Source organism: Felis catus, chromosome E2 (assembly GCF_018350175.1).
Source record: "Felis catus isolate Fca126 chromosome E2, F.catus_Fca126_mat1.0, whole genome shotgun sequence".
NCBI classification, from domain to species: domain Eukaryota; kingdom Metazoa; phylum Chordata; class Mammalia; order Carnivora; family Felidae; genus Felis; species Felis catus.
The window spans coordinates 15,834,231-15,859,271 of record NC_058382.1 but is presented as its reverse complement, the minus strand read 5'-3'; the positions used below and the strand labels follow the sequence as shown (position 1 = coordinate 15,859,271).

Below are 25,041 nucleotides of genomic sequence, written 5' to 3'. Positions count from 1 at the left end.
AGTATTTAGGGTTTAAATGTCATGATGTCTGGGATTTATTTTATTTTATTTTTTTATGTTTATTTTTATTAAAAAATGTTTAATGTTCATTTATTTTTAAGAGAAAGGGAGAGAGAATGCAAGCCGGGGAACGGCAGAGAGAGAGGAGGACATAGGATCCAAAGCAGGCTCTGCACTGACAGCAAAGAGCCCAATGCGGGGTTCCTACTCACAAACCACGAGATCATGACCTGAGCCGAAGTCTGATGCTTAACTGACTGAGCCACCCAGGTGCCCCTGGGATTTATTTTAAAATACAAAGAAAAAAATAGATGAAGCAGTTTTTGCAAGAGGTTTATGATTAAATCTAGGAGATGGGGATCTGGAGGTTTGTTTTAATACTATTCTACTTTTGAGATTGAAAAATTTTCATAATAAAAAGAATATACCAACAAGAGGATATCTAGAGTGTCACAGCTAGTACCAAGGTTTTGAGGCTCCCTAAAGACCCAACCATAGGATTCCTGACTCTAGGACCACAGCAGCTAGATTGTGTGTGTGTGTGTGTGTGTGTGTGTGTGTGTGTGTGTGTGTTTTGTCACGGTGTCTTATTTTTGACTGGAGGACCCACTCACTGATATCCTACAAAATGAGTTAGATAGGTATTGCTGTTCCCTTTCTGGGAGTTTCAGGGAATTTGTCCATTTCACCTATGTTGTCAAAATTATGGGCATAGAGTTATTCATAGTATATAGTCCTTATTCTTTTAACGCCTGCAGGGTCTGTAGTGATGTTCATGGCTCTTTCATCCCTGATAATGGCAGTATGTGCACTATCGTCTTTCTGACATAGACAAACAGAGGTCAGAAAGGAAGGATGAAGGATGAAGCATGCAGAGCCAGCTGGACCATCCTTATTTCTGCTGCCTGGTCAGTCATCTTTTTGGGGCTTCCTGTCCCCGCCCATAACTCTTATACTCTCCATGTGGACCTATACTGCTTGACCTCTGAGGTGAATTCGCCTTCTCAAAATGTTCTCTTGCCCTCTACCCCTGGCTTCTCCCACAAAGCTAAACTCAGGTATAGAGAGTAGAATAACAAAGGAGAGCTTGGGATGAGGGGTAGAAAATGGCATAGATGGCTCACCAAAAGCTGATGGAAGGTTCAGCTTACCTGGAGAGAGGCAACTCTGAAGTTCCCATGGTAGGGAAAGGAGATCAGGGAAGGAACACAGTTACTGTCAGGGACAACTTCCTCCACTTTACCACCCCTTCCCTTTAACTTTTGTATCCTTCATCGCTAGAGGGAAGGGATCATGAGATACACTCAGGGTCTCCTCAACACTCATCACACCTGCCATTTGGGACTCCCAGCCATCAGCATGCAGAGCTATGAACAGTGGAGTAGAGTCTGCCTCCACTGCAAACCTCCAAACACGATGCCGGGTCTTCTGATTCTAAAGTCCATTTTCTTTCTACTATATCAGTGCCTTTTCTATTAATGCCAGATCTTCATTCATTTCTGTGCCAGATACTTTCCTTCCTGTGGTCTTTAGGGGGGGATGGAGGGAAGCAAGGAAGGAAGAGGACAAGGACAGACTCTTTTGGCTGAAGGCCTCCAGAGGGTAAGTGCCCAGTGCCTTTTGGGATCTTTTCCCACTCTCAGGAATATATATCTGGCCTCCCTGGCTACCTTTCTGGAGAAGCAATGTTTGAGGAACAGGGACACAAATTACAGGGCCTGCTGCAAATGAGAGCCTCCTCTTTATTCCATATATCAAAGCTTGTTTCTGGAGCTGGGTAGGGAAAGGGCTTTCGCTTGGCCCAAACTCTATGTGGGCCCTAGGGATAAGGGTCTAGATTATGGTGACAAGGCCTTTCTCCAGGTGGGAGTGAAAAGTCCTGACCTCCCATCAGTTCCAGATTAGGGGGTGGGAGCAATGATGTGGGGCATTTCCTTGGTGAGGTGAATATCCGCTTCAGGCAGGCTCTTCCAGGCGAGTTCTAAAATCCCATAGTGAGCAATGCCCATGGGAAGTGTGGTACAGACATTATTCTGACCTGGGAGGGACACCACCTCCTGGAACTCCAGGGGACCCTTAGAGTTCTGAGAACCACCACAAAACAGGTGGTAAAACAACCGCTCCCCAGGAGCTAGGTCCGTGGCCCATAGGGCCTCCTTGTAGCTGATCTCTTGGGACTGGGGCTCCCCCCTCAGTAATAGCTCCTGCAGAAGCCTCTGGATTCGGGGTGACTTAAGGTGGTACAGGTCCATGAGCTGGTAGAACTGTTCCATCCAAGTGGCGCTGTCATCTGCATATCGCTGTTGCAACATCCGCAGAACATAGTAGAGTGCCACAAATGTCTCCCATTGAGGCAGATCTTTCTTCTTCTTGGAGACGGCCTGTGCCTTCTTTTCCAGCTTGGGCAATTTGGGAAACCTGCCTTTATCCTTAAAAGCCCAGAAGTCCTTTTGAAACATCAGTGCAAGGGTTTGTTTTTCCACAGAGGCCCCAGCACCTGGGAACATGGCTTTTGTGGTGGGATGAAAGTGTCTCATCTCCATCTCCCTGAGAGCAGTGGACATCTGCTCTGCCCGTGCGCTCCTGTAAGGCTCTCCTAGAAGGTGCCAGTTTATACCCTTTGGGGTTGGAATCCTTTGGGTATCTAATGGAGGCTTTGATGGGGGGACAGCCAGAGGTTTTAACCAGCTTTCCTTTTCCTTTCCTTTTATAGGAGGGATCACTTTCAGGTACTTTGGACCCATGGGCTCCTTAGTGGGTTTTGCACTTCGTGATTCCAGGACCTGCTTGTGACGGTTCACAATGGCTTCGAGTTGGGCCAGATGTATCCAGTCTAGGTTTCCCTTTGAGGTGAGGTCTTTGAGAAGCTGGCACAATCTGTGGAAACTATCCCTAGAAAGCTGCTCTCCTGCCTCCATCCGTTCTAGGACATGGTGGAGCCACTCTACATCTGAGAGTCTTACCTCAGCGCCTGTTTTCTTAGCCAAGATTTGGGGCACAGGTAATTGCACCTCAGTCTCAGTCTGTCTCCTCAGAGATGGATGATGCCACAAAATCCACTGCCACTTGGGCCCTAGTGGTTTGCCTTGGAGTTTGTGAGCTTCCATGGTCTTCCTCAATATGTGAGATAAACATGAGGTCTTGAAGTCTGGCTCTGGGGACTGCAAAACTCTATCCAAAACTTGGAGAGGTATGGGCTTATGTTTCTTCAACAGTTCTTTTTTATCCAAAAATCTTGACTCTGGAAATGTCCTGGATGTCTCAAGTGTTCTGGCCTTTTCTTCCCAGGATACTTGTTTCATTGACACTGGCACTGGTATCTTCTCTTTCCTGTCCAGAGCTATTGAGATCAGTTTCTTGGAAGGGACTTTCAGAACTTTTAGTTGTATAGCACTGTCTTTGATATCAGGGATTCTTTTTCCAATAGAGGGGATTATTTCTCTTCCTCTTCGGTCTTTTTGTCTTTGTTCTTGAAACTTAGGTAATTTTTCTTTTTTTAAGATCTCTTTTTCCTTGTCTGCCTCTTCTTCCAGTGAGCTTTTCTCTAGTGAGTCTTTCTCACTCAGACTTTCTGACTCTTCCTCACTGATGCTTTCCTCCTCCTCCTCTGATACTTCCTCCTCCTCTGATACTTCCTCCTCCTCCACTGATACTTCCTTCTCTTCTCCTTCCTCCTCTTCCTCCTCCTCCTCTTTTTCCTCCTCCTTCTCCTCTTTTTCCTCTTCCTCCTCACCCTGTTCCTGCACCTCCTCCTCCTCCTCCTCTTTCTCCTCCTTTCCCTCCTCTTCCACCTCCACCTCCTCCTCCACCACCCCCACCTCCATCACCCCTTCCCTTACTGCCCTCTCCTCCACTACTCCCTCCTTCTCCTCCTTTTCCTCCTCCTCCTCCTCTTCCTGCACCTCTTTCTCCTTCCTCTTTTTCTTTTTCTTCTTCTCTTTCTCCTCCTCTCCCTCCTCTTCCACCTCCACCTCCTCCTCCACCACCCCCTCTTCCATCACCCCTTCCCTTACTGCCCCCTCCTCCACCACTCCCTCCTCTTCCTCCTCCTCTTCCTCCTCCTCTTCCTCCTCCTCTTCCTCCTCCTCTTCCTCCTCCTCCTGTTCCTGCACCTCCTCCTCCTCCTTCTTCTCTTTCTCCTCCTTTCCCTCCTCTTCCACCTCCACCTCCTCCTCTACCACCCCCTGCTCCATCACCCCTTCCCTTACCGCCCCCTCCCCCACAACTCTCTCCTCCTCCTCTTCCTCCTCCTCCTCTTCCTCCTCCTCTTCCTCCTCCTCAGACAAGCTCTCTCCCTCTATTTCATCTAATAGGCTTTCCACTTCCTTGGAAAAGCTCTCCCTACTTTCCCCTTGACTGGGAAGCTCTCCCTTTGTTGTAACCACTGTCTTTAGCTCTCTTCTCTTTCTCGACCTTTGTTCAAGCAATGGTATTACCTCTTCTTCCTCTGTTACTGCTCCCTCCTCTTCTTCCTGTATGATTTCTCTCTGTTGTCTGGCCAATCTGCTTTCTTCCTTGGTTATTTCTTCCTCTTTCTTTATCATTCTTTTCATTTCCTTGGCCAGTTTTCTCTGCTTCTTAGCCAGTTTCTTCTCATCTTTGGTTATTTCCAGTTGTTCCTCTGAAAAATCCCACTCTTTAGCATCAAGTTTACTTTGTTCCTTGCCCAATCTCCTTTCCTTTGCAAAGAATGACCTCTTTCTCTTTGTCAGCTCTATTTCTTCCTGGGTCAGTTTCGTTTCTTCTTTGATAAGGTTTTGAAGTGCCGTTAAGATTTTGCCGCTCGCTTTTGATTGTTCCTTGGAAGTGCCCTCCCTTTCTGTAGCCAACTTCCTTATTACTTTGGCCAGCTTCCTCTCTTCCTGGGCATACACTCTCTCTCCTCTGGTATATTCCAGTTTTCCTTTGGCAATGTCCCTTTGCTCTGTGGCCAATATCCTATCTTCATATGCCAGTATCTTCTCCTCTAGTGACAATTTCTTCTTGATTAGTTCTAGCTCATTCTTAGTCAGTTTCCCCTGTTTTAAGGCTTCTTTGGTCTCTCCTGAGAAGAGAGTTTGCTTTCCCTCAGCCAGCCTCACCTTCTCTTGGGCCAGTTTCTTCATTTCCATGTCCAGTGCCTTTTCTTCCTTGGTGCTCTCCCACTCTCCCCTGAGGAGTTTCAGTTCTTGAAATATCGCCCTCTTCTCCACAGCTAACTTCATCTTGTCCAGGGATAGATTGTGCCGCTTCTCAGCCAGACTTTCCTCTAATTGGGCCAGCTTTTTCTCTGCCTTAGCCAGCTTCTCCTTCTTCTGGGAAAGTTTTTCCTTTTCTTCCATCAGCGTCTCCTCTACCTGAACCAGTTTCTTCTTGTACACATCCAGTTTCTCCTTTGCTTCAATTAATTTATTTATGTTCTGGGTGAGGTTTTCTTTGAACTTCAGGAAGTTATTTTTCTTCTGAGTAAATTTCGCTCTCTCATAAAGCAGATTCTCCTTCTCCTGAGCCAGAGACTTCCCCCTCCAGGCTACGATATCCTTGTTCTTTATGAGTTTCTCCTTCTTCTGGACCAATTTTTCTTTTTCCTGGGCCAGTTTTAACTTGTTCTCCATCAGTTTTTTCCTTTTCTGGGCAAGCCTTTCCTCTTCTTCAGGCAGTTTCTCCTTGTCTTTGGCCAGTTTCCTCTCTTCCTGGATCAGCAACTCTTCTTCCAGGGCCAGTGCTTTCTCTTCCTTAATCAGTTTCTGCTCTTGCCAGGCCAGTGTCTTCTCTTCCTGGCCCAGTCCTTCCTCCTCCTCAGCTAACTCCTTCTCTTCCTGGCTCAGTTCTTCTTCTTTCCAAGCCAGCTCCTCCTCTTCCAGTGCCAGCTCCTCCAATTCCTGGGATAGTTCCTTTTCTTGCAATGCCAGATCTTGCTCCTTCTGCTCCAGTTTTTCCATTTTCTGGACTAATATTGTTTTTGCCTCAGCCAGCTTCCCTCCTTTCTTTGCTATTTTCTCTTCTTCTCGAGCCAGTGCCTCAGATTTCTTGGCCAGTTTCTTCCTTTTCTGGGCCAGTTTCTCTGCTTCCTGGGTTAGCTTCTCCTCTCTTTGGGCCAGTTTTTCCTCTTTGTGGACAAACATCCTCTCTGCCTGGGCCATTGTCCTGTCTCTTTGAGCCAGTTTCCCATATTCTCTGGCAAGTTTCCTCTCTTCCTGGGCCAGCTTTCTCTCTTCTTGTGCTAACTTCTCTTCTTCTTGTGCCAGCTTCCTTTCTTCTTGGGCTCGTTTTCTTTCAGCCTGGGCCCGTTTCCTCTCGATATAGGCCTGCTTATATTCTTTTTGGGTTTGTCTCAGCTCTTCTTCTTCTCCTCCTCCTTCTTCTCCTTCTCCCCATTCCTGAAACAATTTTTCTCCCTCCAGGGTCAATTCCTCCTCCTGATCCTTGAACTGTGGCTCCTTGGACCTGGCTGATACCTGTTCCCAGATCTCTGCCCACTCATCCCATCTCAGCTCCCTCTTGTCCTCATCCAGCTTTTTCTCATCTGCGAGTGGCTTCTTTTTATCCGTTTGTGCTTCCTCCTCTTCCTCAAGATGCTTCCTGTCCGAAGCTTCCTTCCATTCATTCCCGGATATCCTCATCTCACCACGGGCCTGTGTCCACTCATCCCAGGACTTCTTCCACTCCTGCCAAGACAGCCTCCTCTCTTCTGTAACTGGTCTTCCTTCTTGTACAACCACTCCCTCCTCTGGTTTGGCCATTTTCTCCACTTCCTGACTCACATCCCTCTCTCCTTTGGCCACTTTCCTCTGTTTTTTATCCACTTTTATTCCCTGCCAGACTGCTTTCCTCTCTTGTTTAAAGGGCTTCTTAAAGGATTTCTTCTCTTCTTTCTTTGATATTCGTTTTCCCTTGGTTAGGTCACCTGGTTCTAAAAACATAACTTTCTTTTTCTTGCCTTTTTTGGAAATCACCTGGGTTTCCTGCAAGTTTGGCATGTTGCTTGCTTCCTTTTGCACTTGCTCATGTGCCTCTGGTATCTCATCCTCCCTCCTGATCACGACATCTTCTCTAATTGCCCCATCATGAATGAAAATTGGTTTCTCCTCTGGCCAGGCTACATCCCAGTTGAGGTCCTCAAGCAGAACGTCACTTTTTTTCTTCAAAAAGGGGCAGATCTCCTGAAAAAGTTCCCAACTGGGCTGCCGATCTGCCAGTACCTCTTGAGCCATGGTCACTAGCTCCATGTTTAGAGCTTCTGACATTTTGGTTTGGGAACCAGATATTCTCAGGGTCATAAGACGGCACAGAGCATCCCGCCATGGTGAGCCATCTCCAGGGGTGGCCCTGTGGCCAGGCACTCCAGAGGCACCTCGCCCTCTGGCCTTCAGCGTCTTCACAACAGGTTCAACCTTTACAGCAGACAGAGATTTCTCAACTGTAACTCCAGATTCTTTTGTCTTCTTCTTGTGCCTCTTTAGGGGCTTCTTAACTTTTTTTTTCTTGCCTCTTCTGTCATGTAATTTCCTCAGCATTTTCAGGGTCAGGGCAGTATGGTCCTTTGGAGTGTCTTCCTCTGGAGGTTGTTGTTCAGCATCTTTTGAAATCTTTAACACACTTACGGTTGAAGACCTTCCAGAACGGATGGCTGTATCCTTCACCTCATATAGTGCAGCTTCACTCTGGTCACTTTCACCCTCTAAGGGACCTGGTGCTTTGCCAGCCCCTTTTATTTTCTTGAGGGCCCGCCATAATTTTCGGGCTGCAGGGAAGATCATGAGACATAGATAAGGAAGGCATGGCATGGAAGGCCTAAGTCACACCCTTCCCACTAATGGCATGAGCTAAGAGGAATTGCCATAAAAGAAGTAGCAACAGAGGGGGCTGAGGCTTAAAAAAAAAAAAAAAAAAAAAAAGGATTCTCCTTACTTTATTCCAGTCCTCCCCCCTCCCAAATCCTATGAACATAAGCCTTGAAGTCTCCCTGAGTTTGGGTAGATTCTTCCTAGGAAAGTTCTTTTGGTGAAAACATCTGTCTACTTGTCTCTAGTCCTACCTGGTTGATATCTCTTGACCCATGTTAGCCCTAACTGTGTTGCCTCTTGGGGACCCTGAGGCATGAACCAGATCACCCCACACATACTGTGCTTTTTTCTCCCTGCTCGGCCCCGTCTTTGGCCTTTGCTGGGCTTGATGGCAACTTCAGATTCTTTAGGAACTTCAGGTTTCTTGGAAAGGGACAAAAGTTCAGAAATTCTTGCAACCTCTAAAGAAAATGCAGGCTTTTTGTCTCCCTCTGACAAGGTCAGGTTTTCATTCAGTCGCTGCTCCACTTGAGTGTGAAGGATTTGTAGATCTGTTGCCTGCATCCCCAGCAGATGGTCCAGGGATTCCTCCCCAATCATTTCCCGCCTATGAAAGTCAAAGGAGATTCCTCTGACATGGTAAGTCAGAGACAACAGGGAGAATGAGAAGGAAAGAACTACCGCGGAACAGGTTAGGGGCTTGGCAAAGTGGCCAAGAGACAGCGTATGTTGAGGTAAAGAAAGTCCAAGAAGAAAGAAGAAATCTAGAAAGCCAGGGTGGCAATGAATGGAGTTGTTTGTATGGGGACTGTAGGGGTAGGAGAAAAGGATGAAAAGGGGAACTTCGAGAAGTAAGGGACACACAGGAGTAGGAGAAGAAATGGGAGACAGGAGTGAGCAGTGGGGATTGTCAGGAGGGTCTAGGAATGGAAAAAGACTATGAAAGAGAAAAAGGACAGGAAGAGTGAATGCACAGGTACAAAGAGATAGTGAAGGAAGGGAAGGGGAGAAGAAAACTAGAGGCTAGTCAAGAATTGCAGAAGGCACAAAAAACTTACTGCATCTCCTGGAAGGTCTCTTGGTGCTGGATCAAGTTTAGGAGTGAGGACTTAGTGTGGATTCCAGTGTCATCCATGAGGCTCAGGGCCTTACTCCTCACTCTTTGGTCCTTGTCCATCAATCCTTGGGCCAGAGGCATGGCAAAGAGATGAGTAATCATTCCTAGACGCTTCAGCCCTTCCCAGGCTAGCTCTCGGATCAGTGGATTGGAATTGGTGGTATCATCCAGTAGACGATGGGCTGTTTCAGAGCGCAGGGCTGAAGACACCTCGTAAGAGGCAAAGATTTGCCCTAGTGCACCAATACAGCATTGGTACTTGAGTGGAGAAGCATGGATCATAATGTTGAGGATTGTCTCCACCAGGCTATTAATAGCTATTTCACTCATCTTTTTGCCCAGCCAACTGCGGTTTGCCGAGTCTGTAAGGACACTGTAGGTTACATCCTTGGATAATCTCATTTCTATGAAGTCTTCATCCTCCTTTTCCTGTAAATATACTCCTCCATCACTTACAAATTTTGCCCTACTGTGCCAGAAGAAGAATTGTTGGGACTTGTCCCATTCTATTTCCCGCATAGGTGAATGCAGGGTGCACTGGAGGAATATTGGACTGCCCTCTGGCCAAAGACGGGCACGAATCACTGAGTTGGGGATGTAGCAGTCAGGAGCCAACAGCCATTTCCGCCCTTTACCAAAGTAGCATCGCAGTATTTGGTAGGGGTTGAGTCCCTCCCAGGTAGTCAGCTGTAGTTGGGGAGGAACCACGTAATGGGAGTGATGAGATTTTCTCACCTCCATCGAATCGGTTTCAGAATCGTGTCTGAAGGCAGACAGTACTATGGGACTCCCTTGCTCATCTTCTATGACATGCGGCACCGTATGGTCAAAGGCAATGGCCCGCTTATTGACCAGTTCCTCCAGTCCCACTAGTTCCTGTTGCCCTTTTTCAAGGTACATATACTTGGGCACAAACATGGTCTCAAAGGAGAAGAAAAAGCTGGGCATGAAAGGCTTAGGGGTCTCTAGCACTTCATCCGGCATGCTCATAAAGGAAAGGCGAGACAGCAGAGTTGGGTGAAGCAGTTTGAGACAGGACACCAGATAAAGACTCTGGTTAAAGGTCACAAGCAAGTCACCCCGGTCATTTGCAAAGCAGAGTGGGCCAAAGTGCAGTGATGAGTCCAGCATAGCTACAAGTCTGCCGTGGAAGTTCCAGACTCGGACAGAGCCATCAATACCACCTGTGACAAAAAGACTCAAGGACAGGCAGACGTCAAAGGATGTGATGGTACACTGGTGCAGAGGCAATGTCTCTATGAACGCCGAGCCTTCCTGTGACTCAGAGGACAGGAAAGCACGGAACTTCCAGAGACGCAGGCAGTTAGTCTCTGTGATGGCACCCACAGAATTGGGTAAGAGTATGAGGTGTTTTAGGTGACAGCTGCTGAGGATGCTGGCGAGGGGCTTCAAACGTACTTTCTTCCCTTCAAACACTGCTTCTGATAGGTGGACGTAGTCATCCATTCCATAGGAGCAGAGCAAAGCGTTTTCTCGGCTACCAAAAAGCCCTTCAGGCAGCGTAGAGAGTGCCAGTACAGCTCCAAAATGCATGAACTTCTCTATTCGGGCACAGCTGTGCTGGGAAAGCACTCTTATCACACCACTCTGGTGTCCAGAGAATATTAGTCCTTGTAGACCCCGACCCAGGTAGAAATGCCCGTAAGCCAGGCATTGTACCCAGTCTTGAGAATCGGGTGAGGTGCACAAGAGATACTTGGCCGGGCATGGGCAACGGGTCGTGTCAAACACCAGCACATCTGCGCTGCCTGTCGCTACAAAGAGCTCCTCTTTCTCTGGGTCATAGGCCCAATCCACAGCCTGGTCCAGGAGTGAGAAGGGCCAGGTGAGGAGCAGAAGATCCCCTGTGACTGGGGACACAAAGCGCAATAAGCCATCGTCAGTAGTGCACAGGATCCGGAAGCAGTTATCACCGCAGCGGACCCGACGCACCTGCTGGGGAGCAGAGCCACAGACATTGAAGAGGCTGTAGAAGCAGGGCAGACGGCGCAAGGAGAAAGAAAAGGTAGTCTGGCAGAAGAAAGTAATGCTGTCAATAAACCGGAGTCGACAGAGCTCCTCCTCGAGTTCGAGCCACCGCAGCAGGTTCCCGGAAGTGAGGTTCCACTCCTTGATTAAGCCTTCCTTGCCAGCCGTCAGCAGGGTGTGGGCTTCGGGCCGGCTGCGGATACAGACTACTGATGAGAAATGGGCCTTGAAACTATGGATAGAGTGGCCCCGAATGAGGCTCCATACTTGGATTTCCCCAGTGTTGTTCCCAGCATAGAGAAAGCCTTGGTCAAAACAGGTGAAGCAGCAGGTGATAGAGGAGCCACTGGTGGTAGAAGTGAACCTCTCAACCTCAGCTAGCTGGCCGTGGCCCTGGCGCTCGAGGACCCTCACCATAGTTTCACACAGGACCAGGAGGGAGCCGTTGGGGCCATTCAGCATGATGTCTTGGACAAGCTCATCACCAGGCATGGGAACCATGTGGGCTATTTGGAGGCCCTTGCCACTCCGCTCAATGATCCAAGTGACAACGGCCCCCAGGCTGCCTGACAGAAGCATTTTCATTTCTGGGTCATAGCAGAGGCAGTTGATGTTAAAGCGGCAGGGCACTATACTCAGGGGTTTGAATGACCGAAAGTGGTCCCCAAAGAGCCTCAGGATCAGGTCGCCACAGTAGGCCACGAGGATGTGAAAGGAACCTGTGTGGACCATGGACTGGATAGGCGGCAACCGTTCAGTCATGGAGAATACTCTCTTCTCGACCATGTCCTCAGTTTTGCTCTTCATCCATACTATAGCCTAGAAGACAGTAAGATGGAAACTGCCTAGAAGAGATAGTAGATGAGGAAAGGGCAGAATAGTCCACTATTTTCCCCCATTCTTGTCCTGAAGAGGACTTGGAAGACTCTAGAGTGTTTTTACCCCCTGGTTATGGGAATTGGGAATACGGTAGAAGCAGGAAGCCTGGGACCCCTTCCCTAACCTTAGCCTACTTTAGGGGAACCAGAAAATCTACTCAGTGAGGAGACTGTAATCGGAGAAAGGATGAGGGGGGAATCTTAGACCTAGGTCACTTTCATCAAGAGGTAGATTTTCCTTTGTTGGTCTGGGGTGAGAGCTTATGTGGGCATGGCCCCTGTAGAATGGGCTAAGAAGGAGAAGAAAAGCTTGGCAGTTTTACCTGTATTTCTTTTGTGCTTGTCACCCAAGAGAGGGAGGCAAAGAAGTTGGCATCGCTGAAGTAATGGCATATAAGCGGCATATTGTGAGGATGGCGAGACTCTCTAAACAGTATCTGGGACCGGTCGCTCAGCACAACTACATCCTTGTTTGAGTCATCCGAAGCTTGCTGGGGAGAGGTATGGCGTAAGTGAAGAGGCCAGGGCACACAGGCACTAAGTATATTCTCACACAAGTCACAACCGAAGCAGTTCCCAAAGTCACGCCTCGTGCCCATTACCCCCCCACATGCACAGCTTTATCCCTTGTAGGACACTCACGCTTCACAAGCGAGCCACACAACACCCAACACAAGAGAGAACCGAACCCCTACAGGGCCTATATGGGCAAATTTCATAGTGTGAGCACAGGGGAAATCATGTTCCCAACATACCTGTTCTCTATGTCATAAAAGACGCATTTAACACATTACCCAGGCAAGGGCACCACCGTATACCTACATTATATGTAACAGAGTGTGACCAAAAAAATCCATGCAGCTTAAAGTTCTTTTTATTTTTTTTATTTTTTAAATGTTTAATTTTAAGAGAGACAGAGCGTGAGCAGGGGAGACGCAGAGAGAGAGGGAGACACAGAATCCGAAGCAGGCTCCAGGCTCTGAGCTGTCAGCACAGAGGCCCACACGGGGCTCGAACTCATGAACCACGAGATCATGACCTGAGCCGAAGTCAGAGACACTCAATCAAATGAGCCACCCAGGCGCCCCCAGCTTGAAGTTCTTAAAGCTTAAAAGTGTATAAAGACTTTTAGGGCACCCTACCTGGCTTTTAAACTTGACAGAGGAAGCTAGTGTGTGTATTATCCCACCGTGATAGAGCATGTGCTATGAAACATGCACCTGGGATGGTTTACACAGAGCCAACCATAGCAAAACTGAGGTTGGCAAATGTTCTGTCCGGTGCCTTCTCCCTTCTCTTTGAGAAAAATCTCTCTCCCCAAAGGGTTCACCTTCCACTATCAAAGTGTACTTGCAAGAGATCCCTAGACTCATTTGGAAATTGATGGCCCATCTCCTACTGTGCCTGCTTCCTGCTTCCATGGAAAAATCTATGCTCCTGTGAAGTGCTCATAACGATTAACACAGATAGAGGCCAATAACAAGTTTATGTCCTACATATACATTACCTTGTTTTTATGTATGATGTCATTTATGAGGTATTTAAAATCCTGCCACGGGGGAATGAGTCTGGAAGAAGCCATCACCTTGATTATTCTGCATCAGGACCGTTGCTCAAAAACCTGTGGGAATCCAAAAGAGGACAGCTTAGCCATTACTACTTTTTGAGGAGCTAGGAAACAAAAATCAATTCATGAACTCATGTTTATTGAACACTCTTTGAATGTCAGGAAATATGCATAAGACCTGCCTTCTCATTTAATCCTGAGGTGCTACTAGTAAGGTAGGTATTATCCCACTTTATAGATGAGAAAACTGAGGCTTAGGGAGGATAAATAAAAGAGTGGAGGATTGAATCTCAGCATTGGCTGTCCTAACTCACTAGGTTATTACAGGTGAAGGAAGCAGGGAGAGGGGCCAGAAAAGAATACCATCATAGGCAAATAACATTTCTTTTCTGCTGGTAGTGTGTCAAGAGAGTATTTTGCAAGGACTAGGAGTAACCAAAGCGTGGTCCCTGGACTTCCACTATGGGGATTCCTAGGGAAGGGGCCATCTTAACATGGAGAGCCCTAGGTTCTGGTCTAGACCTACTGAAGCAGAACCATGGAGATGGGACCCAAGGGCCTTCACTTCTGACAACTTCCCTAGATGTTTCTATGGACATTCAAGTCTGACTACTGAAACAGAAAATTGAGAGGATGGAGCCCAGGACTAAGAGTCGACCCCTCCTTGCACTGCTGGAGAAAGGATCCAGCCATTTGACTTTGCAGGTTTTCCCAGGCTTGTAGAATCAAGTGTCTCTCTTACCCGTGATGCATCTGCTGTTCATCATCCTTTTCCTCATTCCCTTCCCTGTGGCCTTCATGAGGACAAACCTCTACTTTTCCTTCTTGGATTGGGAATCCTACTTTTTATTTTATTTCATTTCATTTATATATATATTTTTTTTTTCAAAAAAATTTTTTTTCAACGTTTATTTTATTTTTGGGACAGAGAGAGACAGAGCATGAATGGGGGAGGAGCAGAGAGAGAGGGAGACACAGAATCGGAAACAGGCTCCAGGCTCTGAGCCATCAGCCCAGAGCCTGACGCGGGGCTCGAACTCACGGACCGCAAGATCGTGACCTGGCTGAAGTCGGACGCTTAACCGACTGCGCCACCCAGGCGCCCCTAATTTATATTTTTAAAGTTTCTTTATTTTGAGAGAGAGCACACAAACAGGGCAAAGAGAGAGGGAGAGAAAGAATCCCAACCAGGCTCCTCACTGTCAGTGCAGAGCCCGACGTGGGACTTGATCCCACGATCCTGGGATCATGACCTGCGCTGAAATCCAGACTCAGCTTAACTGACTGAGTCCCCCCAGGCGCCCCTATTTTATTTTAATTTTATTTTGTTTTATTTTAAAGTTTATTTATTTATTTTGAGAGAGTGTGCACAAGCAGGTCAGAGAGACAGAGAGAGAGAGAGAGAGAGAGAGAGAGAGAGAGAAAATCCCAAGCAGGCTCCACACTCAGTGCAGAGCCTGACATGGGGCTCAATCTCACAACTGTAAGATCATGACCTGAGGTGATATCAAGCATCAGACGCTCAACTGACTGAGCCACCCAGACACCCTGGGAATCCTACTTTTAATAAGCCCCCTCTGTCAGGGAGTGTGGCATTACTGGTCTGACGATGGGCTTGTCTTCCTCATTTGTAAAATGAAAATATCAGTCTTGCCTACTTCACAGGATTGTTGCAAAGATCAAATAAGATAATTCCTGTGAATTCCTTTTTAAGTATACTCTGGAGCAACAAACAACGATTGCTGTTTTTAGACTGGTTTAGTTCTCAGACAAGTCTTTCTTTCTTTCCAAACCATACTTTGTACTTTTCAGTTGCTCTGGAAACGTGACAGCTAAATTTATAGTCTGGTCAGCAGAGGGCACTAGAGGCTATCCTTGTACCTGCCAGATGAAAGAAAACTGATGAACTTTCAGTTTTAAGAAGTGGCTCCTGAAGTGTGATCTCCTAGGCCAGCAGCGTAGGTTATCACCTGGGAACTTGTTCGAGATGCAAATTATCAGGCCCCACACCAGATCTAAAGAATTGGTAACTCTGAGGGTAGAGTTTTACAGTCTCTCCTGCTGATCTTTATGCCTACTGAAATCTGAGAACCGCTTACTTGGAGAGTATTTGGAGTTCTAGATCAGTTTGGCGTGGGCCTCCTGAGGCAAGGTCAGCAGAATCCACCCTCTGGCATGGCTAAGCCTAGACCCTGTGTTGCCACAGAGACTTGGTGGCTGGGTTTGGGGGGAAACAGTAGGCAAAACTTGTCATCATCCTCTCATGTGTAGAGTGGGTTAGAGCCCCCTCCCCGAAAAGTTTTCACACCAATCACTTGATTAGTTCTCAAAAGAATTTTGAGAGGGAGATAATATTCATCTCCATTATACATTAGGAGGAACGTGAATTCAAAAGGGAAAAGGGAGCTGTTGAAGACTACACAGGGTGGATCCAATCCACAGTTCAGATCCAATCCATAGTTCAGGATTCTTCTATCATATCAGAGGAGGAAGAGGTTCTGTCAGCTGATGCTCAGGAAGCTCTCTGACCCACAAACCTAATGGGAACTGGTGACTGTCAGGCACTAGTGTGCCTCTGTCTCTACTGTCCCCAAGGCTGCATGCTGCCCTCCTGCCATATCTTTCCTTATTCTAGTCCCCTGTAACCCTATATTTGCTCCTCTCTTGGACCACATTTCAGGATCCAGTGTGAGCTGCTTCACATCCTGCACATCAGTGGATGTCCCAGTGGGCCAGTCCCCATAGCTCAGATTTACCCCACTGGCTCCTCGACGCCCCAGAGTTAGGGAGAGAGTAGTCATTTGTAACAAATTTGTAGTCACTGTCATCAGTTTCCATTGTTTATAATATCTGCTCTGGTCCAACTTCTCTTGACTAGCCTGCAAAAAGCAAGCGGTTGGGACCCTTTGGGGGCAACATTCCTTGGGGGTCAGTGAGAAAGAAGGCCTTCAAACCCCAAACCTGTATTTTTTTTGCCACTCTCTCCTAACCCACATACCAGCTTCCTCCCGTTACCCTCAGAGGATACCTCTCTCCTAAAGTTCACCCACATTTGGTTCCCTAATCCCATTATCTATCCTTCCAAGCAAATCTGGAGTGAGCTCCAGATGCCTTAATACCAGTAGTCTTGACTTTTTACTATCTTGGTAACCCAAAGATGATCTAATGGGAGAATTCAAGCCCTGCAGTCAATTTAGGGGAGTTTGTACTTGGGGCCAAGGTTTGGTATGCCCTGCTATGGAGACAAACCAGGTCTGTGACTGGCACTGCACCACATACTTGTCTTAGCTGCAGTCCACTCCAAGCTACTTTGTCAGTGGTGGTGGGATGGAAGGCCAGATTTCGGCAAGCTCTGCCTTTGTAATAAAGAGAATTGGCTCTAGGGGGCACTGCACTCCATGACACCATTGGGCCCCTAGGCTCCTTGCGGTCATTCATGCTCTGTTATAGGAAGGTGAGGGCATACAGTTCTTGCCCTGTAGAGCTTATAGTTCAGCAGGGAAGGCAGACACCAAAGAGTTGTCATAAAATTGATTACAGTGAGAAATTCTGAGTAATGGGTTATATCATTCTTTGAACTTCTCTGCAACTTTTAATCTTCTCAAACTTAAATTATTCTATAGATGCAGTTTTAAGAAGGAAAGGAACACAGTGCTGTGAGTACATATAACAAGGAGACTTGGCCACCCAAAAGAAGAGTGATGTGCCCTCTACACACTGAGGTGGTCCTTGCATGGTGGCTCTCACATTAGGGAACAAGGGTGCAGAAAGTTGGCACCAGAAGGGCCTAATTTGGCAGGGGGGCTGTAATGCCAGAGGTAATCCTGGGAACTGACTAGGCATTTAAAATATATTGTTTTGTTTTAATTCTTATAATGATTCTATGACTTAGCTAGCATCCTCCCTTTAAACAACTTTTTAAAAAGGACATGGTAGTCTCTCTCTCTCTCTCTCTCTGTCTGCCCCTCCTCTGTTTGTGCTCTGTCTCTCTCTCAAAAATAAACATTGAAAAAACTTAAAAAAAAATGAACATAGTAAAAAAGAACCAAAAGATACTAAGAAGCATATAATGAAAATGCCACCTTTCACACCTGATAACTTGTTCTTGTTTCCCCTTCACAAAGGTAACCCTGGTTGTGTCTTTTTGCAGGTGTTCTATACATACTCAAGTGTATGTGTAAAAAATATCCTTAGAAATGGTAGTACACTCCATACACTGTCCTGCACCTCTTTCTCACCTAGTATGTCTCAGAGATTAACTCGTATTAATACTCAATAGCTCTGTCTCATTTTTCAGCAGTTGCCAGCTGCATGGTACTTAGCATTTATTTATCCAAACTTCTATTCATGGACGTTGGGCAGTTTCCAACCTTTTGCTATGACAACCTCTGCCACAAATGAGTGTCTTTGTTAATGCCTCAGAGGTTTAATTTTATTTCAGTTTTGGTTAAATGAAATTTTAAAATTGAAGCAATGTAAATGTTTTCTCTTTAAACATAACTTATTTTGGGGCGCCTGGGTGGCGCAGTCGGTTAAGCGTCCGACTTCAGCCAGGTCACGATCTCGCGGTCCGTGAGTTTGAGCCCCGCATCAGGCTCTGCGCTGATGGCTCAGAGCCTGGAGCCTGTTTCTGATTCTGTGTCTCCCTCTCTCTCTGCCCCTCCCCCGTTCATGCTCTGTCTCTCTCTGTCTCAAAAATAAATAAACGTTAAAAAAAATTTTTAAACATAACTTATTTTGGATATACAGGGTTAAATATTAATTTCACCTTCCTCTATTTTTTTAATGTAATAATTAAAATGGCAAATATGGTTGCATTGTATTTCTGTTGGGTAGTCCCGCTTTAGATTGTCACCGTCTGGCGGTGGTCTGATATGCCTACCGGACTTAGCTCCTTCAAGGTAGGCACACTCTCTTCTCGGTGTCCTACAGTCACCCAACCTGGCATGAAGTAGGTGTTTAATACGTTTCTGTTGAATTAATGAGCAAATGAGTGACCCTCTGCCCTCCCCCAGGAATATGTGCTTCCCTGCTTCAAGTCTTACTGAGCATCTTCTTGGAAGAAAGAATGAGGTGGGAAAGGTATCGGATGGGTTTTCTTGACAGAGGACCTTGCACTTCCAGCCAGTTCCCTCGGTAACCCCTATGGAGTTGGAGTGGTATCATCCAGTTTTTGAAAAAAAGGGTCGGATTCTAGATTATGTCAGCAGGTGGGCTAAATCTGAACAAAATTCCTAGGCGGTAGGTACCCAACAAGCACTAGACACCCTCAGAATGTGTGATCAACGACTGAAAGGTGGCTAACAGCGCCTCCAGGGCAGCCCTGTGGGTGGTGGTCCTGAGGCTTCCGTCGAAGGAAGGGCTCTGGAGCTGCTTGCGCAGGAGAGAGGCCACCACATCCGAGTCCCTACACACTCGGGCATCCCTGCCATCCGCGTGGGCAAGGAGGAGGGCGTGTCCTACTCTTCGAGGCTGGGGCTATGCCTATTACCTGTGACGACAGGACCCCCGACAAGGGACGGGTACGGCGTGTGTGGCGACACCCGGGAGCTCCTATGTGAAGGACTAGACCTAGAAGGAGCGCCTAAGGAGCGACCTTGGGGATGCTGCGGGAGGACTCGCCCGACAGAGCAGTTACCCCCCAACCCCGCGCTCCGCAGAGTGTCCGAAGGGAGAGGAGTGAGCGCGCGTGCGCACTGGCGCGCGCCCGTAGGAAAAAGCCCAGCGCGCGCCTCCGCGCGCGCGTTCGAAAGGGGAAAAAAAAAGTCTCCCCCGCGGGAGCCCGCGGCGTTTAGGCCGGAGTTGGCCGGCGAGCGCGCGTGCGCGAGCGCGCACAGACGCCCTCCTCCGCCGCTCCCCTCCACTGGGGGTCTAGCGCACAGCTCCGCTGTCCCCGCCTCTCCTGAGGCTCGCGCCCTCGGGGTAAGTACCTCGCGCCTTGCGGAGGCGGGGGGGTGGTGAATCCGCCGAAGGAGGGCTGGAGGCGGACAGGGCTGGGAGAAAAGGAAAAAGCGCCCTCGCGGAACGAAGAGCTCGGCCACCGGGCTGGAGTCTGCAGAAGACACGCCTCCATCTCTCACGCCCCTCGGGGCTGCGGAAGTGCTCTGGAGACTGGAGCGGCACCGAGGCGACAGGTGGACTACCATTCCCAGAAGGCGGCGCGGGGCTGCGCCTACTGCTCCCGGCAGTACCTGCGCGCCAGGCTTTTTTCAGTTTGCTGCCTCCTAGGGCGAAACTACAGTTCCCAGGAGGCCTCGCGCGAAGCGGCTTGGAAGTGGGCAGCCTGGAAGTCACTCGGGCCACCGGAGCTGGCGGCGTCTCCAGCGAACGGCGCGGGGCCGGACGCCGCGGTCGTGGGGCCCGCGGGGCGGGCAGCCGGGACGCCCAGGTATGTGGTTTCGGGTGCAGGGGTGGCCTCATGCACGGGTGGCGGGGAATTGGGGTCCACTCGGACCCTGAGGGTCAGCGCGGGCTGGGGACCCGGCGGATGGCCGGGTGTGGGCACCGGTTGTTGGGGGCGGCGGCGCCGGACTCGCGCCCTCCGGACCCGGCCGGACCTGTGCCCACATGATTCAACTTTCGAGACGTGCTACCCAGCGCTGTATGAAAGCATGGAGTGGGCGTCGGGTACCGATGGGTTCGCGTCCTGCTTCTGCCACTCGGGAGCTGCGTTCTGAGGAAATCGTACCGAACCTCAGTTTCCCCTTCGGTAAAATGGGGAGAAGAGTGTCTTTTGGTGGGGGATTCTGTTGAGATGTTGAGATATGGCGAATAAAGCATTTGGCACATAGAATGCACTTACTACGTGTTTGCGCTATTGTTGGCTCCCAAGAAATAGGGTGAGGGTATTATCCATAAGCATAGGGTTAGTTGGAGGTGTGCGTGTAAAGGGTCGAGTCCATAGTTACCACTCAGTGCAGGATGGCTGCCGTTAACAGAAATTATTTTGAGAGCTTTGGTTTGGGAGGCAGAGACCCAGATTCAAATTTAGGCTCTGCCATTTACCAGCCGTGTGACCTTGGGCAACTGACTTCACCTCTCTGTGGCTCGGTTTCCCTATCTGTAAAATGGGGATTTTAATAGCAGCCACCTCATAGAGTTGTTTGGAGGATGCAGTGAGAATACTATGTGTAAAGTGCTTAGAGCAGCAGCTGGCACATAGTCAGCGTTCAATAAATGGTACCATTTGTTCAGGCTTTTCCCAGCGTCCCAGAGACCCTTTGAGGGTGGGGCTCTGACTAGATCTAGGTCTGGGCCACAGGGGAGAAGTTGATTTCCTCTTCTACAGCCTCAGGTTCCTCATTTGTAAAATGGGATGACAGTGTCAGTCTCAGAAGGTTGTAAAGATTTGCTGAGATTGTATTCCTAGTCCAGAGCCATCTCTTACTAAGTAACAGCTCTTATGTATTATAATTGTTCTTCTTCAATGTTCTCCATCTGGCCCAGAGACTGTCTAACTGTGGGCTGTGACATGACAGCCCTGAGCTCCCCCACACATTCACTCCCAGCCTCAGTGTCCCATCTGTGAAATGGTAGTCATAGGTTTTTGTGCCAGGGTTGTTTTGATGATTCCAGGAGATAATTCATGTTTAGTGTTCAGCACAGGGCAAGGTGCATAGTAAGCACTTAATAAATGTATCTTGTTTCTCTTAATAAGCCTTTGCTGCTTATATTTATTTACAGAGCAGAGCAGGGATGAGGTTAGTGTCCCTCCCGCCCTAATTTTTATTCACGAAAGATTAAATTGTGGCACATATGTAGTATTAGAGCCTGAGAAGAGATGGTGCCGGCTGGCTGTCATCAGCCCCCTGCTCACCTTTCCCACACCCCCCCCCCCATTCCAGCACATTCACTCTAGTGCTTTCTGTACCACTCCAGTGCTGCCAGCACTTGACTCTGTCTCAAAGCCATATTAGCCAGCTCCACATGTGGGCCTGAGCTTCCTTGATGTCCTCTGGTGACTTTCCCTTGGGCACCATGAACTCAATGTATTTAACCTAAACTCCTTCTCCTCCCAGACCCAGTAGTCACCATCTCAGCAAATGGGCCAATACTGACCCAGTTGCCTAAGGCAGAAACTTGAGAGTTGTTCCTCTCCCCAGCCTTTCCAGGTCCAGCTGATGGGGAAGAAGGATGCCATTTCATAGAAGCACCATTTCATTGGCCTGTTTTGGTCTCCCATCTCGTGGGCACCGAAAGTGCACCTTGGCCACTAAAGATGGCTTTTCTAATAAGGTTGAGTTGTTTCTTTTAGATCACCAAGGATTAATGTGTGTAAAACATTAGTAAGGGGCAGAGAAGACCCTATGGACTTGGCCTGACTGCAGTGGCCACAAGTGTAGCATAAAGGCCTGGTTTCCAGGGGGCCCATTTTTACCAGTGTGGATGAGTGGTCAGTTTCTTTCCCAGAAGTTACACCGTGGCAGTGAATTGAATATCCTGTTTGGGAAGAAGGCCATCCTGAGCATTTGAGGCAGTGCACACAACAGAGAAGAGGCTGGAAAGGGAATTTATTACATTCCTGTGTAGGCTTAAATCTGTTGGCAGAAACCTGTCATTGTGATTTCATTTGATGATGGGAACCCATGGTCTCAATCACATTTATGATGGCCACCAAATTTACCTAAGTGGTTTTTTTAAAATTTATTTATTTTTGAGAAAGACGGAGTGTGAGCGGGGGAGGGGCAGAGAGAGAGAGGGAGACCCAGAATCTGAAGCAGGCTCCAGGATCTATCTGAGCTATCAGCACAGAGCCCAACACGGGCTCGAACTGATAAACTACGAGATCATGACCTGAGTCAAAGTTGGACACTTAACTGACTGAGCCACCCAGGCGCCCTCTAAATGTTTTTTTTTAATATGAGGAAATAAAGCAGTGACTTAAAGAAATCCTGGTCTTAATTTTTAGTGACAACAGCACATGGTTTTTTAGCAGTCTGTGCAGAATGGTCTAAGAGTTAAATGTGAGCCTGTTTTTCAGAGATTGCAGTTGTCAGGTGGTAAATCAAAAATGGAATTTAGGATGCGTAGATACTGGCACCTTTTTTTTTTTTCCCTATAAAACACATTTCACCGATATATTTCAAATTTAGGTTTAAAAAATGACACAGGTTGGGGCGCCTGGGTGGCTTAGTCGGTTGAGCATCCAACTTCGGCTCAGGTAATGATCTCATGGTTCGTGGGTTTGAGTCCTGCATTGGGCTTTGTGCTGACAGCACAGAGCCTGCTTCAGATCCTCTGTCTCCCTCTCTTTCTGCCCCTCTCCTAGTCTCATGCTTGTTCGCTCCCTCTCTCAAAAATAAAGGTTAAAAAAAGTCTTTTTTTTTTTTTAACGTTTATTTATTTTTGAGACAGAGAGAGACAGAGCATGAACGGGGGAGGGTCAGAGAGAGAGAGAGGGAGACACAGAATCTGAAACAGGCTCCAGGCTCCGAGCCATCAGCACAGAGCCCGACGCGGGGCTCGAACTCACGAACCCGCGAGATCATGACCTGAGTCGAAGTCGGACGCTTAACCAACCGACTGAGCCACCCAGGCGCCCCAAAAAAGTCTTTTTTGAAATGGTACAGGTTATGGTAACAGCTTGACCTTGATCTGTTTAACTCTAATAATCTAAATTAAATGTATTTATGTGGGGGTTTTTTTGTTTATTTTGGAGAGACAGACTGTGAGTGAGAGAGGGGCAGGGAGAGAGAGGGATAGAGGATCCAAAATGGGTTTTGTGCTGACAACACAGAACGTTTGAACACAAACCCTGAGATCATGACCGGAGCCAAAGTCGTACACGCAACCGACTGAGCTGCCCAGATGCCCCGAATGTATTTATGTTTTAATAAGAGAATTAAACAGTCATCTCCTTTAAAGTGTTTGTTTTTAGCTTTTAGAATGAGAATCTTTTGGACTAGTTCGTGCATTTGTGCTTTGTTTAAGACTGATACTGTTCTCATTGCTGAAGACTGTTCTGGTAATGGACTTACTTTTACTTTGCCTGTATGGGAATGGGTTGAATTTTGCTTTAAAAAAAGTTATGCAGCGATACACAACGCTTGTTGTAACATGTCAAACAACACAGATGAGTAAAGAAAATAACAGGTGCTGCCCTCCACTCTAAAATCCCTTCCCCCAAAGATAACCATTTATGCAGGCAGTGAGTATTTACATATCCACTGTCAGGTTTTGTAGATAAACACAATGGATATGCTTTCTGCCCTTGGCAATTTAGGTAGCTGCTCTCCCTTGCCTTTTTCTGTGCTTCTAAGGATGCACATACTGATTGTTTTCTTCCTTCTCTTTCACCACTCCCCCAAAAAGGAGGGGTAGGGATCAAGTGTCACATATTTGTAACTTGAGTTTCTCAATTGATGATAGTCAAGTCATTACGTACAGATCCTACTCATTCTTTTTTTTTTTTTTTTAAGATTTTATTTTTAAGTAATCTCTGTACCCAACGTGGGGCTTGAACTTACAACCCTGAGATCAGGAGTCGCATGCTCCACCGACAGAGCCAACTGGGAGCCCCTGACTCATTCTTTTTAACAGCTAGACCCACATTCACATTCTTCAGTATGAAGAGGCCATGCTTTATTCCCCCATTCCCCTGTCACTGGACATTTAGGTTGTTTCCGGGATGTCTTTTATCTTTGCAAAAACACATCCAGTAAGCATTCTGGTACATCTAGTGGCTAAAAGCTCTTGGACCGTGAACAAAACAGACGAGATCCTCACTCTCCTAGGGTGTACATTCTAGCTGGGGAGACATGCAATAAACAAGGTAATTTTAGATGGTTTAAGTCTTCTAGAGGAAATGACAGGCTGAGGGGATAGAGAGTGGCTGATAGGGCAGGCTGGTGGTGAAGAAGAGTTGGTTACATTACCTCAGATGGTACGGGAAGGCCTGCAGGAGCAAGAGGCAGCAGCTGTGCCAAGAGCTGGGGGAAGAACATTCCAGGCAGCGGGAACAGCAAATGCAAAGGCCCAAAGGCGAGAACGAGTTAACTACAAAAACAGGATCGGTGTGGCTGGAGACGGATGAAATCACATTTTTCAAGTTCATGCTACTTTAATTTTTGTAAAATAATAATAGCGCCTTATTTTTTTTTAAAGTTTATATATTTATTTTGAGAGAGAGAGAAAAACACAAGTGGGGAGGGGCAGAGAGAGAGGGAGAGAGAATCCCAAGCAGGCTCCACACTGTCAGCACAGAGCCTGACACGGGGCTCGAACCCACTAACCGTGAGCCCACAACCTGAGCTGAAGTGGACGCTTAACCAGCTGAGCCACCCAGGCGCCCCAGCACCTTACATTTCTTAGTGCTTCGTCTATACTAGTTGCTCTTGTAAGCATGTCATACTTTTTCTCAGCCAGTCCTCACCAAAGTCCAGTGAAGTAGATAAGTTTATGGGACTCACTTTACAGATAAGAAGTCGATTCCGGACTCCAGACTCTGCCCACATGCCACACTGCTGCTCTTCCCAGGCGCTGTTTACTAGGCTGAGGCAAGTTTGTGAAGTGGATTCAGCAGTTCCTTTTGAAGTTGTCTGACCTGCAAAGCACTGTGGACTATATTTAGTTCATCGTTCACAGACAGCAGGGGTGGTCTGGGGATGCTGTGGCATCGTTTCTACTGACAGTAAGACATGAGGGGGTCACTTTCTGTCGGGATGTTTGGTTGGTTGTTTCAGAACGGAAGGCCTGTCCTCAAGTCAGGCAAAGTTGACTGCTTGA

The 25,041-nt window shown here is 47.7% G+C and overlaps 2 protein-coding genes across 6 annotated transcripts in view; one reads left to right on the top strand and one right to left on the bottom strand.

Moving 5' to 3' along the window:
* Nucleotides 1-1,722: 1,722 nt before the first annotated feature.
* WDR87 (WD repeat domain 87) lies at nucleotides 1,723-19,014 on the bottom strand. The gene is made up of 9 exons (XM_045046374.1): nucleotides 18,809-19,014; nucleotides 13,258-13,371; nucleotides 12,074-12,241; nucleotides 8,825-11,691; nucleotides 8,105-8,373; nucleotides 4,227-7,723; nucleotides 4,032-4,070; nucleotides 3,903-3,977; nucleotides 1,723-3,635 (listed from the first exon to the last, which is right to left on the bottom strand). Exons 2-9 carry the CDS (start codon nucleotides 13,330-13,332, stop codon nucleotides 1,902-1,904), a joined length of 8,724 nt encoding a protein of 2,907 aa, XP_044902309.1. The 5' UTR covers nucleotides 13,333-13,371; nucleotides 18,809-19,014; the 3' UTR covers nucleotides 1,723-1,901.
* Nucleotides 19,015-19,129: 115 nt separating this feature from the next.
* SIPA1L3 (signal induced proliferation associated 1 like 3) overlaps nucleotides 19,130-25,041 on the top strand; it is a 239,418-nt gene continuing 233,506 nt past the window's right edge. For 4 of the 5 annotated variants that reach the window (XM_023245055.2, XM_045046365.1, XM_023245056.2 and 1 more), the window contains exon 1: nucleotides 19,131-19,705. The gene's annotated coding sequence lies outside the window, so the exon portion shown is untranslated. Of the gene's footprint in view, nucleotides 19,706-25,041 lie in introns of all 5 variants that reach the window. The other variant, XM_023245059.2, reaches the window with a different exon arrangement.